The 20,320-nt window shown below is 36.2% G+C and overlaps 1 protein-coding gene across 1 annotated transcript in view; it reads right to left on the bottom strand.

The window, feature by feature from the left end:
• LOC106065343 (gamma-aminobutyric acid receptor subunit alpha-2-like) overlaps positions 1–20,320 on the bottom strand; it is a 124,771-nt gene that overhangs the window by 41,131 nt on the left and 63,320 nt on the right. The window contains exon 3 of the mRNA XM_056039589.1: positions 8,930–9,027. Within this exon, the coding sequence (XP_055895564.1) occupies positions 8,930–9,027 (98 nt within the window). The remainder of the gene's footprint in view (positions 1–8,929; positions 9,028–20,320) is intronic.

Genomic DNA, 20,320 nt, shown 5'->3' with positions numbered 1-20,320 from the left:
AAAAATTATTACAATTAACAATACTATTTGTGTTAAGTTATAGGACAGGGTAGTTTATTACTACTTCTATAGGGATTTGGTATTTTTAATATTTAGCACATCGTCACAATAAAGTCAGGTCGTGCGTCCAATCTCTCAAGGATTACTTATCCCATTTATTGTACATAGGGTCAGGTGCTAGGAGCTACACAGAAGAGAACTAAGGTATAAAAAAACAACACAGCAGGCGCGGTGGCTGAGCGGTAAAGCGCTTGGCTTCTGAACCGGAGGTCTCGGAATCCTGGTGAAGACTGGGATTTTCTTTTCGGGATCTTTGGGCGCCTCTGAGTTCACCCAGCTCAAATGGGTACCTGACATTAGTTGGAGAAAAGTAAAATCAGTTGGTCGTTGTGCTGGCCACGTGACACTCTTGTTAACCGTAGGCCACAGAAACAGATGACCTGTACATTTTCTGCCTTATAGACCAGAAGGTCTCTACTTTCCTTTTTACTTTATTAAAAAAACAACTCTAGTAATATTTTTTATAAGCTAATAAAAGTCTATTATACCACCGCCCAGAAAAGTCCCAGTACTTTGCCAAGATCAGTTAAATCATACCGTGTTTTGGGGTTGTTTCTTCCAAAATATCCAACTTACCCGTTGGCCTTGTGTGCATACCTGCTATTCAAATTGAAGATGGCACTCTATTGATATAGACTGTTGTGACACGGTTACTGTGTGTGGTCAACCATGACACACGGTCAAGTGTTTGGTATTGGAGAGTTAGGGGACTTGCGGGAAGTGACGAGTGTGTTAAAAATATGCAGAAGGAAGTCATCTAGTGGAGTTGGTCATCTGTAGACAGGGCCGGTCCTAACAATTGCGGGGCCCTATGCGAAACTGATTGCGCGCGGCCTAGTCTGGGTGAGAATAAGGATAATAAGTGAAAATTAAGATTTTGTATTAGAAAACAAATTGAATTTGAATTTTATTAATTCTTTACTAAGTACAAAATTGCGATCAAATTAACTTTACTTTACGAACCTTGCAACCTATGGCATATTTATATGCCAGTGACTATAAAAGTAAATAAAGGAACTTCCAATTAAGGTGAAAATTCGCCTGATTATTACATTTTATTACATAAAAGCTGACAATACCTTTTTTCTTTTATCGCACGTAGGATTGGCGTTTTCCGCAATGAATGACATCCACAAATGACAATTTAGTCTATTTTTCAGAAGATTTTAATAAATTCAGGAGATTTCCAGGAATTTTCGGATATATTTTGCACTTTAATAATTACACCTAGAATTAGCGCGAAGCCTATGAAAGCTCGGGACCCACTGCGACCGCATTGGTTGCAGTGGCCTAAGACCGGCCCTGTCTGTAGATAATGTTAGCCTTGTAAATATGTTATGTTTGAATGCTTCACAATAAAAGGCAGTTGATACTTAAAAGGACTTGTGTCTTCACATAGACCATCTTTGAGTTTTTAGGAAATATAACTGTGCACATCTTCGACCACGAAGAAGAAGCTATATATCAGTAAACACTTTTCCCATTCATAGACACAGATATAGTATTTCCTATTTATACATATTACAAACAATGTTACGTTGACTGTCACAGACAATTATGGTATTTTTTTTTTTATTTTACCCAGGGTTGGCGCCTGTGCAGATTGTCCAACTCCACTCCAATCGCGATAAATTGTTTCCCCTGGAGGCGCTGTCTCTATTCAAATTTACCCAGGGAACTCATTTAAGGGGAAAGAACTCCCAGACTAAACTTTAAGAGCTCTCCTCGTTGTAATTATCTGCTCCTGAAAGAGGCTATTCAACCTTTCTGAGACTCATCTACTCTCTCTCCCTCCCTCCCTCTCGTTGGTCTTCCAGTTGATCGCTTCCCACAACATCCTTTGAGCACTCAGAGAATCCAAAAATGTAATGACGAAACAGAGTTTAATGGACGGACACAGCTTGGATAAAGTGAAGTTAGCAGAGCGTTGTCTTTTTCTGTGGGTTCCAATCACGTGATGGCATCACCGAGCTCTCCCATGCATGCATCTGGTCGAAGTACACAGGGAATCGGGACCGGTCTTATGGCAGTCTGGAAACGGACCCGCTATTGTCATTTAGCATATCAGTCGTGGCTCTTTTCATATGCTTCTAAAAGTGTAGGCCTTTAAAAGGGTTAACATGTTTAGTGTATCATTCGATTGGTGTAACTTTAAGAAACCCACTGGCGCCTATTGCTTATAAGCTGTTTCCTATGAATGTTGTAAAATAATCTTATCTTATATAATACAGACGTTACTTCAAAAAAGAAGATGATTACGTCCAACGCGTCATGCATTCAGTCATGCATATTAACCAATGACTTAAATTCTGCCAAGTCACTGGTTTTCCGGGCTAGCTCAGGCAACCCATTCCATGCTCTAATAGCGCTAGGGAAGAAGGAGCATTTGTTCAAATTTGTCCTAGCATATGGGACGAGGAATGTTCCTTTATCTTTGTGTCTTTCTGAGTATTTTATTAAATTTTGTTTTTTGTATTTGAAGATTATGGTTCAGTGTTTTATGTATGATTGCTACTTTACTTTTGAGTCTTCTGTCCTGAAGGCTTTCTAAATTTAGTGATTTTACTAAAGGTGTTACTCTAGTCAAATGTGAATTTTCGTTTGTTATGAATCTCACTGCACTATTTTGTGTCTGTTCCAGTTTCTTAATGTTTTCTTGAGTTGAGGGGTCCCAAACAGAGGATGCATATTCTATTATTGGCCTAACCAAGGTTAAATAACATTTTAGTTTTATGTTCTTATTTGATATATAGAAATTTCTTTTAATAAACCCTAATGCTTTGTTTGATTTTTTGAAAGCTTCATCAATGTGGGGATTCCATGAAAGTTTTTCATTTATTAAACAAATAATAAATGTTGGTATATTGATCTTTTTAATAATATTAGCTGTTATTGTAAATAGAATTAGAAGAAAGCTTCGCAAAAGTCAATTAAATTGGGCCCTACAATTTGTAGGGCCGGCCCCTGCTGGGATTACTGACAATTATAAGGCGTTAACAAGTAGCGCCAAATTATAAAGGTAAAAGGTTATAGCTACAGTGTGTTTGCATTAATGTTTTCTTATCGCTATCTTAACTTCTTAATTAGATAATGTATGCTATATAATATGTAGACTTTAATATTTTGTTGTTTTTTTAATGGTTTATTCAGATTATACTTTCACTTACACTAACACACAAGACAAACAGGTTAACGCATCCACGTCCAGACCATATAATACTGTTGAGCAGTCAAGGTTATTGAGAAGTTGTATACAGTTCATGATCAAATACACTGTTCATCGAAGTATACCCGCTGGAGTTCATCAATTATAAAGTCATCGTACTAGTTGCTATGTAAATTATACTGTTGATATGATACGAGAAGTTGGACATTAATATGATATTAGAATAGGTGTACGTGTGTGTGAATGCGTGCACTTGTGTTTGTTGAACTTTTAAAGTAAAAAACTTTTTAACTTATTGAAAAATCGATTATACTTAAAGGTTTTGTTACCATGATGAAAGTACACATCTTTTTTCTTTTCATTTTTTTTCCCACATGGGTCAGCGCATCAGGTTTATTGTGCTATATACATTTCTTCGAGGTTATCATCAGATACGAGGGGGCGCGACGGCTGAGTGGTTAAGCGCTTGGCTTCCAGTCCTGGGGTTCAGGGTTCGAATCTCGATGAAGACTGGGATTTTAAATTTTGGGATTTTGAAGGCACCCCTGAGTCCGACCAACTGTAATGGGTACCTGACTTTTGTTGGGGACTGTAAAGAAGGTAGGCCGTTGTGCTGGTCTCGTTAACCGTTTGCCAAAGAAACAGATGACCTTAACCTATTAGCCCTATAGATTCCAAGGTCTGAAAGGAGAACTTTAATTTTTACTTGATATATCATCAGATGTAGGCTTAAGACTAACTTTAAATCGATAGTCTTATTATCTACATTAGTGATGCCCAAAATACGGCCCGTGGGCCAGATCCGGCCCGTGACGTGCTTCCTTCCGGCCTGCCGAAATGTCGGCACAAAATATAGAAAATCCCCCCTTCCCACCCTAAAAAAAATGTTGAAACTGTATTTTACATTAGTGTGTTCATGAAATAGGACTCAGAATATAGTAGGAAAAGTGAACGGATCTTTACCTTGCTGTAGAACATCATACCATGCTAGCCGACATGTTTGTTTTGATAAGAAAGTGTGGCTGTATTAAAAACCAATAACAACAAAACATAAACAGAACTTAACGCGATTTTCTGAAGCGTACACAGAAAATTCAACTATATCCCAATAATTCAGTGTAAGTACTAGATCCTCGGATCTCAAATAAAGGAGTTTCAAGTCAATTTCATTACTTTTTTGTATCTTTTCTATCATGTGGCCCGCGACACTAGAGTTGGAAATTAAAATGGCCCGCAGATCGAATTGGGTTGGGCATCACTGAACTACATACATAGAAGCTTGGCTTCAGAACCGAGGTCCCGGGTTCGAATTCTGTTGAAGAGTGGCAATTTTTTACTCCGGAACCTTTGGGCGCCTCTGACTTCACCCAGCTTTAATAGGTACTTGACTTTAGTTGGGCAAAGTAAAGGTGGTTGGTCGTATTGCTGGCTACTTGACACCCTCGTTAACCATGGACCATATAAACAGATAAACATCATCTGCCCTATAGATACCAAGGTCTGAAAGGGGAACTTTACTTTATTTTTACATATATACTGTTTCGATTCTCTCTCCTAATCAGGCGTTCTGTAAACACTGATTAACACACAAGAACACATCAAGAACTTGACGACAAGGCTCCAAATAATCTGGTGCTTTAATATTGGTCAATTAAAACAGCCAATATGACACAATACATCAGCACTAAAAATGCTATACTGTACAGTGTACATCACCGTACTAAACTAATAAGCTCTACTGTCTCAATCTCTTGCTGGGCTCCTAGATTCACTTCAGGACTCCACCAGGACCGAATTCATGGCATACTAACAGTCCCGGTCTACTTGCTGTCCGGTCTTGAACTGCACTGCCTTACACACATTGTGTCTCTGGTCCACGCAGGCTTATGATCAGATGACCATAACCCGGATCCTATTCACGTGCAAGGTTCATGCCAGTACTGTCCCTTGCCCTTCGATATAGCACGCTAAACTGTATTACTGGCCTGTGTCACATATGTCAGCTGATCACACACAGTTAACCCTATTGCGTCGCGAATAGGGTCACAACAATTAATATATAATAATCGATAATGCAAATGTACTACTTTAGCTGTGAGTCGCAACATAAAATTTATATTCTTGATAAATTAAATACGATCTATCAGGACGTTATGCAAATAGGCATAAATCACTTTTAGATACTGATTTCAACGAATGCAGTAAAGTTCGCTTCAAGTTTTTATTTGGTCTCAGAATAACGAAAATATGTCACTAGCAGTTTAAAAAATTCCTTAATGTTATTGTCGTGTCCTCTAGTCACCCATTGATGGGCTGCAACCAATGTGCAGATCCAGCCATCCAATCAAGAACGTGGACACGGACAACAATCTGACAAGCACCAATCAAACACGCGTTACCTTAGGGCATGTTTGCGTTCGATTTCATGTTTGTTTCTTTATGCTAATTCAATAGAGGGTTTTTTTTCCATGCTTTTTTTTTTTTACAACTGTTTGATTTACAAGTGCTGAGAATATGCTCCCACCGAGATATTTCTTTTTAATTTAAAGAGAGAGAGAGTTTTAAAAAATCTTTGAAAACTGAATAGAAATATAGAATCTAGAAATTTAGAGACGCAGTAGAGTTGATAGTAGGAGATACAGGGATGAAGACAATATGTCTTTGGACAAACAGAAGACGAAGATGGACAAAAAGAAGAAGAACGAATACAAGGTACATATGATCAAACAATAGATGAAAGACAAACGCATATGAAACATGATCGAGAATTCGATAAAACACAAACACATGTGATAGATGATCGAACGTTAGATGAAATACAGACACATATGAAACATGATCGAACATTAGATGAAATATAAACGCATATGAAACATGATCGAACGTTAGATGAAATACAGACACATATGAAACATGATCGAACATTAGATGAAAGATAAACACATATGAAACATGATCGAACATTAGATGAAAGATAAACGCATATGAAACATGATCGAACATTAGATGAAAGATAAACGCATATGAAACATGATCGAACATTAGATGAAAGATAAACGCATATGAAACATTGTTAATTAAAGCCTTTTCTCAAACGCATGACATCAATGTAAAATTATAACTAAGTGCACTACATGTGATATTAAGTTCATTTCATTTTCCATCTGAAGTGGGAAAATCACATTAACTTTTGATGCAACTACAATCATAAAAAGATTCCTTTTTTATGTGTTATTTATAATCAACATTGCTGATACTTTACAGGTGTTTAATAATATCTTCATGAATTAAAGTTTTAAAGTTTTAAAAATAATTTGAATGGAAGTTCAGTAAATTTTTCTTTCATAAGAAAAATAAAAATAAAAACGTTATTTGATATATACAACATTAAGCAGAAAAAAAATGCTGGCCTGTCAAGTTGTCTCCCCTCGAAGCTTAAACAACGGAACAACAGAAAAGTCTAGAATAGAAGAACCCGGGCATGCTACCCTGCCTCATAGTAGGGCCCGGGTGGAAACGATCGTAGGAGGAAACGATTAGGCTAAAGCAGGGGTTCTCAACCTGTGGGTCGCGACCCCCTTGGGGGTCGATTGACCATTTGCCAGGGGTCGCTTAAGACCATCGAAAATTTGGATTGTTATTGTATATTCTTTTATTGCTGTATCTGTGTTTTCGTGGGGGGGGGGGGGGGGGGAGGTTGTCGCGGCAGAGTGGGGGATTGTAAAAAGGGGTCGCCGAACTTAAAAGGTTGAGAACCGCTGGGCTCAAGTGTAGCTAAACAAGACTCCCTTTGGGGTGCCTAAGGGGGTGCGAGAGCATCCTCATTGCACTGTGCTCCCACAACCTTGTCACAATCCAGGTGCCGTTCCTCAAGGGGCCGTTATATTAATGGCGTGTCCTGCACGGTTAGCCTGGTATAGAAAAGGAAAATGGCAGGGGTCCCGATGCACGCGGTCTCTGGCCGCGAGCCTGACACCCCGCCAGACAGAACAGTGTACCTGTTCTCATTCAGGCCGGTGAAAGGTAGCTCTTGTTCACTTTTGCTGGCCTGGAGTTCCAAGAGCCGAAGGCTCAACTCTATCTGACAGTTTCAAGAAGAAGAATAGAATAACCCTTTTTTTTATAATGCTTATACACGCTTGGGTGAAAACGGTTGTAGAGGAGTCGATTAGGCCCATAGGGAAGCAAAAAAGAAAGCCCATTGGGGTGGTAAAGCGCTTGGCTACGGAACCTGGGGTCCCGAGTTCGAATCCTAGTGAAGACTGATATTTTTAATTTTGGAATCTTTAGGGCGCCTAAATAATTCACCCAGCTCTCACGGGTACCTGACATTAGTTGGGAAACGTAAAGGCGGTTGGTCGTTGTGCTGGCCACTCGTTGTGCTGGCCATAATGGCGTTAATATCAACATACTTATGTAAAGCGTGTGCACTTCATATTTACAGTCAGGGCCGGTCTTAGGCCACTGCAACCTATGCGGTCGCAGTGGGCCCCGCGCTTTCATAGGCCCCGCGCAAATTTTATGTGTAATTATTAATTGCAAAATATATACGAAAATTCCTGGAAATAACCTGCACTTATTAAAATTTCCTGAAAACTCATAAAAATCTCATGAAAAATAGACACAATTACCATTTGTGTGTGTCATTCATTATGGGAAACGCTATTCCTACGCGCGATAAAAAAAAAAGACAATGTCAGCTTTCATGTAATAAAATGTAATAATCGGACGAATTTTGCCCTTAACAGGAAGTTCCAATACGTATTTACTTTTATTGTTACTTGCATATAAATATGCCATAGGTTGCAAAATTGGTAAAGTAAAATTAACTTGATCGCAATTTAGTACTTAGAAAAGAATGAATAAAATGCAAAGCCGAATTTATTTTATTACAAAATCTTAATTTTCACTTATTAACCTTATTCTCACCTAGACTAGGCCCCGCGCAATTAGTTTCGCATAGTGCCCCGTAGTTGCGGAAGCCGGCCCTGTTTACAGTTTCTTCTTTTGTTTCTAAAACTAGAAATTATTAACGAAATAAAGGTGAGCCTTAAGTGCATAATTCAATTAATTGAAGACGATTCTAAATATCCTTTTATTTATCAGAAGACAAAATTTGAACAATCTAAAATATTTTCATTACATTATCACATGCCTTTTTTCGTCTAGATTCAAATCATTTGAGGATTTTCAAATTCTCCCTCCCCACCCCCCACCCTAGCTACGCCACTGGTTTTCAGACACATGTACTCCCACAAGAGGTCAAATAGAAGGAAATAAGCCTTATCAAAGAGGGCAAAAAGGAGGACATAGCCGTTACTAAGATGACAAAAAGGAGGACATAGCCTTACAAAGGAGAATACAAACAGAAAGGACAAGAGAAATATATTATTATTATTTAATCAAAAGCTGTCATATTTCTTTAAGGAAGCGACTTTTCGCAGTATTTTCAAATGAGATAGTCACAAATTTTTAAAGAAGCTCCAAGCAACATCTTTAAGATTTGTATCATATTTCCCTATTCAAGAAATACAGTTACTTTAACATTAAAAGTGGTTCGATTGACAAGTTCTCTAGTACATAAATAAAAGGTCTGAATTAGAACTGAAACACACACAGACACACAGACACAATCTGTTTGCATTGGAGAGGCTATATGGAAGCCATTGAACAAAGTGTCAGGGGGAAGAGGGTGTGACTCACCTCCAAGACCAGGGCGTATCTCCTTCTGGTACCCTTCCAGCAGGTTGTCCAAAACTTCTGTTACAGCCTTTGTTTTTTCCACTTTACTGGACAAAGACCTGAAATTGAAAACAGGTCGTATAAGAAATGTCGTTGATTTATATGGCTGGTTCAGTATACCCTTTTTATTTCACCAATGGATCTCATTCACCAATTGTAAACAAACAACATTTAGTCATGTGATCTCATTGATAAAACAATGGAAAAAACTGTCATGTGACAACCATCATGAATTAAACATGAGATAGTAAATTATATAGAAGATATAGAGCGCCACGTGGCTAAATGTTGTTTGTTTACGGTTGGTGAATGAGGTAATTAGAAACACTTGATTCAGAATACCCTCTTTAGGCCGCCCAGGAGGTCTACAGAAGTTCAGAATACCCTCGTAATGTCGCCAATTAGTTCCACTTAGATTCAGAATACCCTCATAATGCCACCAATTTGACCCACTTATACTTTTACATTTCTCTTAAAATAAAATTGTCGTCAAGTGTTTTTTCCTGACCAGTGACCTTTTTTCAGATTTCTTCCGTAAATGGACCAAAGGTTTGGAAATTCCCCCCGTTGAGTTTAGACAAAACACAGGCTGTACTACATACGTGTTTCGTGCGTAACTTCAGATTTAACGAAAATTACAAGGTGACCCAAATTGTTCCGCAGGGCGACAGTTGATTGTTTGGGGCAGAGTTCAAAGCCTGGGCTACCGAAATGACTGTCATGAGTGGTGTCTGGGTGGGGGGGGGGGTGGAAGGTATACATCTGGATGGTCAGGAGCTCTATTCACCAGGTCGTGTATAGCTCTCTCGTGCTGCTTGCCTTGGTCAAGTCTTTTTTTTTTAAGTTTAAAACCGCATAGGGAAGGCCACTTTGACCTTCGCTAGTTTACCACCAAGAGTTTGGGAAAACCAGAAGCTTACCACAGCGACCTAAATGGAGGTCTACAAGGCATGTGTTCTGAGTACAGTATATTAACATTTGTGGATAAAATAAATTATAATCTAATAGGCGTATTACCTAAACCAAACTCACCAACCACTAGCCAGATCCACTCCTGTTAAACCTAAATCTACTAAAATTAATACAACAGCCTCACTAAACAAACCTACTAAAGAAGTAACACCAAAATACCTTAAAACCTTAGTAATAAATTTTCAAAGCATTAGGAACAAAACAGCAGACTTAGAAATTTTATTAGAATGTGAGAAACCAGACATAATTGCAGGCACAGAAACTTGGCTACATCCTGAAATTTATAATGCAGAAATTTTCAATAGTAATTATGAAATTTTTAGAAAAGATAGGGCTGATAATCATGGAGGAGTTCTTTTAGCAATAAAAAACACTCTTATAGCAGAAGAAATTACCTTACCTAACTCAAAAAATATAGAATCAACATTTTGTAAAATTAATACCACCTCAACATCCCTAATAATAGGCAGCATTTACAGACCACCAAATTCTAGTTTAGAATACATGCAGGAACTATGTAATCAGATTACGACACTTAAAGAGACAAATAAAAATGCAGTTTTTTGGATTATGGGTGATTTCAACCTACCTGATATAAATTGGAAAACACTAACCATAGATAAACACCAAAACCTTAAGGACATAAATGAGCTTTTCATAGAAACTTTACACAACCTAAGTTTAGATCAAATCATTAAAAAGCCAACTAGATTAAACAACACATTAGATCTCTTCTTAACCAACAGACCTGGATTAGTAGTTGATTATGATATTATCCCTGGTCTATCAGACCATGAGATCATAAAAATACACAGTCAGATAAAAGCAGTAGCCAATACAAAACCCAAAAGAAAAATCTCACTCTGGAATAAATGTAACCTAACACAACTACACCAAGCTGCATTAAACTTTCAACAAACATTCTTATTAGAAAAAGACATTAACCAACCAGTCGATGACCTCTGGAATTTCATTAAAAACCATCTTAAAAGCATTATAGAAAATCAAATACCAACTAAATACACATCAAACAAAATAAATAAATGCTGGTTTAATAATAGACTAAAGAAGCTTTGTAAACAGAAGGAAAACCTATATAGAAAATTTAAAGAAACTAATGCAGAAAGAGTTTACAAAAAGTATATAAAAATTAAACACTTAACCCAAAAAGTAAGCAGACAGCTGCAGAGTGAATACATAAACAATGTAATATCTAAAGACAACAACAAAAACCTATGGTCATACATTAAGTCTAAGAAAATGGAAACAACAGGCGTAGCGCCATTAAAAGATAAACATAACATAATACATAATGATAATGAAACTAAAGCAAACATTCTAAACAAATACTTCGCATCAGCATTCTCAGCCCCAGGAGACAAAGACATATTACTGAATTTGAACCAAGTAGACAACATAGAAGATATAGTAGTACAAGAAAATGGAATTCAAAAACTATTAGCCAACACCAAACCAAATAAAGCTTCTGGACCTGATGGTATTCCAGCTAGATTACTCAAAGAACTAAGTAATGAGCTAGCCCCAGTGTTCAAAATACTCTTTCAGGCTTCACTTAACCAGGGCAGAGTACCAAAGGACTGGAAAGAAGCTAATGTCACCCCCCTATTTAAAAAAGGAGAAAAATCTGACCCAGGAAACTACAGACCAGTATCACTTACCAGCATCACATGTAAAATGCTAGAACACATAATATGTAGCAACATCATAAACCACTTAGACAAACATAATGTCCTCACACCATACCAACATGGCTTTAGGAAATATAGATCATGTGAAACACAACTAATAGGACTAATTGATGATTTTTCAAAAGGTTTAGATAATAGTGAACAAATAGATGCTATCTTACTAGATTTTTCTAAGGCTTTTGACAAAGTTCACCACCATAGTTTGCTTAAAAAATTAAAATATTTCGGCATTAATGGTCCACTGCATCAGTGGATTAAAGACTTTCTGATAGGGAGAGAACAAACTGTAATAATAAATGGCTCTAAATCAACACCGATAACAGTAAACTCAGGTGTACCTCAATGAACAGTCTTGGGTCCACTACTATTTTTAATTTACATAAATGATTTACCAAATTGCATTAGTTCAGGAACAAAAGTCAGATTATTTGCAGACGATTGCATAATATATAGAACAATAAAAACAACACAAGACACAGATATTTTACAAAGAGAATTAGATGAATTACAGAAATGGGAATCAAATTGGAGCATGTCTTTCCACCCAGAAAAATGTCAGTTGTTAAGAGTAACAAAAAAACTAAAACAAATTAATTCCACTTATCTTATTCATGGCAAACCAGTAACACAGACTAAAAACGCAAAATACCTAGGTGTTATAATAAATGAAAAACTGTCATGGAATCCACATATTGATGAAACTACAAAAAAATCAAACAAAGCATTAGGATTTATTAAAAGAAATTTCTATAAATCAAATAAGAACATAAAACTAAAATGTTATTTAACCTTGGTTAGGCCAATAATAGAATATGCATCCTCTGTTTGGGACCCCTCAACTCAAGAAAACATTAAGAAACTAGAACAGACACAAAATAGAGCAGTGCGATTCATAACAAACGAATATTCACATTTGACTAGAGTAACACCTTTAGTAAAATCACTAAATTTAGAAAGCCTTCAGGACAGAAGGCTCAAAAGTAAAGTAGCAATCATACATAAAACACTGAACCATAATCTACAAATACAAAAACAAAATTTAATAAAATACTCTGAAAGACACAAAGATAAAGGCACATTCCTCGTCCCATATGCTAGGACAAATTTGTACAAATACTCCTTCTTCCCTAGTGCTATTAGAGCATGGAATGGGTTGCCTGAGCTAGCCAGGAAGGCCAGTGACTTGGCAGAATTTAAGTCATTGGTTAATATGCATGACTAAATGCATGACGCGTAGGACGTAATCATCTTCTTTTTTGAAGTAACGTCTGTATTATATAAGATAAGATAAGATAATTTGTTTATTAAATCATGAACATTTATGCACTTAAGATCTAAAGACACTAGATACCCTCCGATCGCAGCAAAAGAGTAAGAATTTAAAAATAGAAAATGGGATTCCCGAACTCAATTTCTAACGTTGTTTCTGTTCTTAAATTAGAAGCAAGCTAACTATAATTTGTCTATATTTAGTTTGCCAGTTGTGATTTTGAAGAATTGTTTTATTTGTTTTGTTTCAGTGCACGTTTAGTTTCTTCATTTCCCCATTATGCCCAGCGCCCCCCTTACCATCCCTTTGGCTTCCAGCGCCCCCTAAAATCACGAAAACGCCCTCTCCCCAGGGGTTGAAAGCGCCTCCGTTGAAGACCACTGGTTTATTTCAACTCACTCTGTCCGTCAGTCTGTCTGTCTGGTAAAAAGTTTGTACACGTTATTTCCCCCACAATCTCGGGTCTAGCTGAACTTTTGCACATTGACAAACTTAATTATTACATGACTGACCCAAACTAATTGATATAATTACACTTCGTATAGGCGCTTTGTTTAAATGTTTTTTCTCATTTTGATTGTTTTTGTAGCAAATACAGTGCAGTGAGATGATAAGATGGAATGCTATACTAGACGATCAGTTTCGACACCATTGTCTTGTTTATTCTTTAAGATTTGTCACTGTATTAGTTTAGATCTGTTATTTGAATAGTTTAGATCTTCAGGAGGCCATAGATTAGATTCGCTATTGTGGTAGTTTAGATCTGCTATTCTTACGAACTTTCAATCACTCTCCATTCGACCTCACGCCATTGTTAGTGGGGATTAAATTAGAAGGCCGATTCCGTTTCCGGTCTTTCTCTGTTCTTTGATTGGCTCTCTCTCTCTCTCTTTTTCCTTGCGCGTGAGGAAAACCCCTGTAATGTGGGTGAATTCGATCTCAACTACATTACAAATATTCATCCTTCCAAACCATTCACAAATGTATCCCAGTAAAGGGTAACAAATGCAAAAATATTCACAAGAGATAAATGCGTTTCAAAATTGAATAATCATTTTAAGGAGAAAGAAGAAGAAGATTGAAGACTTATCATTTAACAATACAAAGCGATTACAAGTAATCGATTACTAAAGATCAGGATGGCCCAGTCTTGAGCATTAGTGGACATTACCCTGGCGCCAAGCTAATGAAAGACAGACTTAAAGGGGAGAGTAGTGGACTTTTCATATAGACCCTAGAGGTGAACTTTTGGAGTAGTTTCCCTTTCGGAACACTATCAAAACCTTTTTAAGCCAATCCGCTTAATGTTGGCCATGTTTGCTAATGGATGCGAGAGACAGAACGTTGAATGGACAGTATTATGAGATGTAGGTCTGGGGAGTTGGCCTGTTTCACATTTGTTCGGTTCCCTTAGTATTTAAGGCCCTAAACAAAATAATGATGTCATTCAGTTATAAGATCAAAACGTAAATTAAAAAAAACAAACAACAAGGTTACAATAACAGTTTGTGTGAAACACAAATTCAAAATCTGCCCCCGAAGTTGTCCACCCAGGCAGGTAAAAAGGCAGGTTTCAATGTTTTCAGAAAGAACATCAGAATGAAATTCTATGAAAGAAAAATGACAGAGAAGAATGGAGAAAGAAGGTTGGCAGAACTTGTGTGGTGCTCCAGCAGACCAAAGGATAGGTGAAAATGAATGTGAAGTTCGATGTGAACCTGGCCACACTGATGTCTTATAATGAATATCTAATTATTTTAATTGTTTTGTAAAGGGTCAATCTCTCATTTAAAAATCCTCAAGAAAAAAAAATAATTCCTATAGTTAAGTGTTTTATATCTCTCAATTCGTATTGAAGTTCTCTTGATAATATGAAAAACGACTTATTAATTGTTGTTTTCAATTATGTTCAACTTATATGCATACTAAATAGATTTCTCTTTTAAAAAATAGGAAACATTGTTTCTTGTAAATGTAGTAATTATTATAACAGAACTTACGTAACTTAGCAATACAAATGTAAAAAAAATATTTTACAAAAAGTCTAAAACCTTTTGCATAAATGATAAAAATAATAAAATATGTCTCATAGCAACCTCCCTTACTAAAGAGCCTCCAGTGTTTGTGACTATTAATATAGTGAATAGTTGTAAAAGTGGTGTATTTTTATGAAAAAACTGCTTGCATAAGAGATTTTAAAAAAATAGATTTTTCGCTTTCAGAAAAGAAATAAGTAGCCGTTGGATCAGAACTTTAAATGGTCTGAAATACTATTTTGTCGGATTTTCACTATCTTTGCTAGTTTACGAGATCTAAACGGGACTGACGGACGGACAGACATTCCACCAAAAACTAATAAGGTCTTTTCCCCTTTAGGGGAATTATACACAGAATTATAAGAATATGTCGGAATATCTTCAAGGAACTAAAGAAAAGAATGCCGATAAATAAATAAGTAGGCCTAACTCTGTATGGTAAAAAGTTTGTACATTTTATTTCTCCGACACCCAATCTCGGACTAAAGCTGAGATTTTGCCCAATCATTTCTATTACCTGACAACACAAGAATCAATTACAAAAAATAACCAATTAGTTAATTATCTATTGGTAATTAATTATTTTGTTTGGTACCCTGAATAAGGGAAAGAAATCGTACTTCACAGATGTGGTGGTGTAAATTTGAATAGTCCCATTGAGGTCTTTTGAGCCCTGACTGATTTTTTTTTATTCATTTGAAAAACGATCATGTAAACATTCACAAAGATACGCCCTTCTTCCCTCTTCCTTTCACAACTGCTCCTTCCGTATATCGGCTGGTGATAGCAGCGGTTACATTTTGAATCTGGTGCCATTGAAACAACAACACGACAAGGAAATCTCGGACAATCGAAACGACAGACCAGTGGACATACCACACAATAAGGGAGTTTTTGTTGTTGTTGTTGTTGTTATAGTTTGTATGTGTCTATATGTTATTGAATGTGTTTGTATTGGCTTAGGAATTCTGAGTAGAGTAGAGTTGATTGTTATGAAGTGTGTATGTGTGTGTGTGTGTGTGTGATTCTATGGTGACGATGGAAAGAGGTTACCTATGCAGTGGGAATGATGCAAGATACGCGGTCTTAGGCAGTGGCGTAACATTCATGGCGCGAAGGGGTTCAATGAACCCTGGCCCATGACCATTAGGGGCCCACAGCCTGTGGAGTAGCAAAGGCGCAAATGGGTTCATTGCACTTGGGCCCATGACTCTTGACTAGTTGGGGCCCACGTGAGAACTAACGGATGACACTAAAAGTCCTGATGTTCCCGAATTAAAATTTCGACACCGCTGCTAATTATTCAATTTTTTCAAAGCTCAATTGGTTTTTGTTTTTTCTGTATTTAAAATGTGAGATCGGAAATCTCATTTCATTGTCCTTCGCATTTACGAAGTAATAAAGCTGTCACAACAGTTGTAATTCTAAAAATTTTGTATCCGAACCAATAAAGTAGACATTTTCAAATGTGTATAACACTCCTTTAAGACAACAGTCTTCGTCACATTGTTTTGTTGTCTTTGTATTGTGTAAAAACAATGTTAATGTAATCATTAGAACAGAATTTTTTTAAAAAAGGAGATCAAATCTAAAAATAATAACATTAAATATTTAGCAAGGAGACTAAACACCAGAGTAAGTCACATATTGAAACGTTAAAGTTGAAATTCTTGTTCAGTTATAATGTGGGGCAGGCTTATAACAAAGGTGTAGAAGATAGGAAGTTGTCAAAATTAATCACGGAATATTGTCTTTCTCTGACCAATGCATAGTATTTGGTTCATAGTTCTTAAAGAAAGTTAATTAACACCATTATATTTTTGCAAAAACATGATCGTGGAATAGTGTCTTTCGGAGATGAATGCCTATGATTGAAGAAAGTCGGAACGATGTCGCCCACACAGAAGTGACCCCTTTCCACCCAGCTGATCTATCCAAAAGTATATACATATATGAATATGGAACTCTGACCAATGCTCAATATTTGGTGTATAGTTCTTAAAGAAAGCTATCACCATTATATTTATACAAAAGTTTCTAATCTCCGGCATCACGATATTGTTTGAGTGTTCAGTAATAATTTAAAAATAGAAAGCCATACTAGGTCTAAAGCAGTGATTCCCAAAGTGGTCTATATAGACCCCCAGGGGTCTACGAAAACTTCCAGGGGGTCTACGGAGGTGAAAAAAAAATTGGGGGTCTATGAACTGTGAATGGGGGTCTATGATACGGGATCTCATTTAAGCATGTCTAAACTATTTTATTTTTTAAATTTACTTTTAATTTGCTTAATTTTTTCTATATGAAAGTAATATTGTACATGGCAGAGTCTAAAAAGGACTGTAGAGGGTCCAGTGTTGGTTAATAGAAATTTGGCTTAATTTCGTCCTTGTGAAACAAGCAATTGCATTTGTGCTTTTTATGCAATAAAGTTTAAAGTTATGTCGCTATGAAACCATTATATCTGGAACATCATTTGAGACTACACCAGCATGATAAAATATATTGAGATTTAAAATAGACTACGTTTTAACAATTTAAGTTCAGAAAAGAGCCACTGTAGAAAATTTTTTTTGCTTAAACATCATAAAAGAGAAGAGGTTTGTGAACATTTTACAGCACTTTACTTTATCAAACTCTAGAAAATTGCACACTATAGGCAAAAATATAGTTTGCCAGCCATTGAAACCTGTTTTACACAATCCTATATCTGATGTCATGAACAAAATTCCTCTAAGTAACACTACAGTTCCAAGATGTAATAGTAATTGAGTAAGGACACTGGAAGGTTCTTATGTAATTGCTTTTAAATGACTTACTTCTAAAATTTAAAAAAAGCTGGACTAGTTAACCTTGCCCTATAAAATAGTGTTATTACTATCATATTTTTCGTTATGTTATGAATCAAGAAATCTACAAAGAACTTTTTGATCAATAGCTCCGTCACACTGAAGTATGATAGTTGCCATAATGCTTATGTTTATGCGTGACAATATTTTGAGTTCTTGGGTGCTAATGTTCCAATTTTAAAACAAAACAAAAAAAAAAAGCGGGAATCGGACATGTCTATGTAACAGACTTGTTTCATAAATTTCATGAGGTTAATTTGTAGCTACAATGTGATAACCTAAATTTTGTCTAAACAAAGTCATAATCTCAGTGTTTCTTGTGAGGATTAAATGAATGTAGCATGCATTGTATTGTAGGAATTTTCTTATTTTCCAAATTTAGTCAAACATTATCTAATCGAGAAGATATAACGTTAATCCTAAATTGAAGCTCAATATGAAAATTTTAGTATCAATCGTTTCCACCAATAGGTTGTTTTTTTTTTTGTCAATTCATGTAATGCATATTAACCTTTTTTTTTGCTTCATTTTAATTTGAATAATCCTCAATGTATATAGATCTATATCCCATATCATGCCATATGGCCTAGAATCTGCAAGAAAAACACATTTGAAATGAATGAATTTTCAAAAAAATTCAGGGGGTCTACCGAAAACTGGAAAGCATGGCAAGGGGACAAAAAAGTTTGGGAACCACTGGTCTAAAGTATAACATCAGAACTGTATTGTCTGATCAACCCAATCTCATCGTAACATCAAGGCGTTATCATGTCTAGCTCTCAAATAAAAATATCGTTACAGTACTCTTTAGTCAGAATGAATTGGACATGTCCTAATGACCAGGATAAATGGATTCAACGGTCACTACTGGACACTAACTTGACCAACAACACCATTCAGCACCACCAAGAGTGCAAGCCAAATGCAAATTTTTGTAGTCCCCATGGTGGTCCTCTAAAGAATCGCCGGACAGTCTGGACATGAAGACACTGGACACTTCTTACAGAAATTTGTCTGCTCCCTAAAGAGACTACGGCTTCTACCGATGACACCAAGTTGACCTCATCTACATAGTCGGTCACGAACAAGTGGTGGACAGTGTGATCGAAATAGTACAGATAGTGGGCGTAAGTATGGTAGTCAACAGTCGACGGTCTCTTTCTTCTACTCGTATTTAAAATATAAGAAAGATAATTTTATGGAAATTTGGTAAACCAGAATTGTCTCATTTTTCCAAAATTTTTTTTTATACGTTGATTTTTAATTTGAAAATTGAAAACAAAAGTACACATTTCGTTTGTTTTTTGTATTTTCGTATTTAAAAATTCCTTTTAAATGAGACTTATAACGGGGTTGACATTACGATACCACCTAGCACCTTAAAAGTGCCACCTATCATTCTATTAGAATAGTTTATTAATATGATTTAATATGATTGGATTAAATAAAGCTTAATTTTAATAAAGAAAGTTTCTTTTTTAGGTAAAATGTACAAACATACAAATCTAACGTAAATAAGTTTTAGTCTATGGCTACATATTAAGTGCACAGCAGCTATGCAGTGAGGATCCACTTAATCTATTTGAAGATGTTTTACTAACGCCACCTAACGATAGCAAAAAGTCCAAACTACTTAAAAGTATGCTCAGCAAAATGAAAAGAAAAGAGAAAACACTTATAAGAAAAAGCTTTAGATTTGGATAAAATTACAGAATCTAATTTTTTTTAATAGGCAAGATTATTTCAAAACATTATCAGCCTTGCATAGCGCATTAAAAAAAACAACACCAGAACTCAGGGTTCAGTAAATAAATAATGAAGCTACACCACGTGACTTTAAAGTCAAAGTTGAACCTGATTTCTTTTCTGCATAGGCCCGTGACGTTGGCAAGATACATACAAAATGGCGCACACAGCAAACAAATACGAAATGAATATTTGTACGTTGTCATAAAGACAACAGTATTATTGTCATTATTCCATACGATGGGACAAAGTCTTATAGGTGCTCTTTCTTTCTTGTTGCCATGTAATGGGCTTCATTTACTCTTTCTCTCCTAACTGACGATACCAACGTTGATTCCACCAGAATGTGGTAAATAATTACGGAGAGAAAGAGTTAATCAGCGAAGATGACAATGTATTCATAGAATGGAAATCTCTTATTAGTATGTTTGACTAGGTTCAAATATCAATAGTCATAAGACGTATAATACAATGGAATGCTTGTACTTTATAAGATAAGATAATTGTCCTCGCCTAAGAGTACAAAGCTCACTCAGACAAATTTGTGTCTGATAAGACTTTGGTTGTTTGTTTGTTATTCGCAAAACGTCTGGTCACCACGAGGCGCTAAATATAGAAGTGAAACCAATTCCTTTCGCCCAGTACTTCTTGATGTCATCTCCGGCATCCTGTCATTGGAAGCAGACCGGGGGATTAGTGTTTCCGCCTTGTTTCAGAACGGAACCGGAACTTCTTTAGTCTATACTTCAGCTTAGAGCCCAGTAGAGGGG

The sequence above is a fragment of the Biomphalaria glabrata genome, chromosome 8 (assembly GCF_947242115.1).
Source record: "Biomphalaria glabrata chromosome 8, xgBioGlab47.1, whole genome shotgun sequence".
Classification (NCBI taxonomy): Eukaryota; Metazoa; Mollusca; class Gastropoda; family Planorbidae; genus Biomphalaria; species Biomphalaria glabrata.
This window is presented reverse-complemented; position numbering and strand designations above follow the sequence as displayed.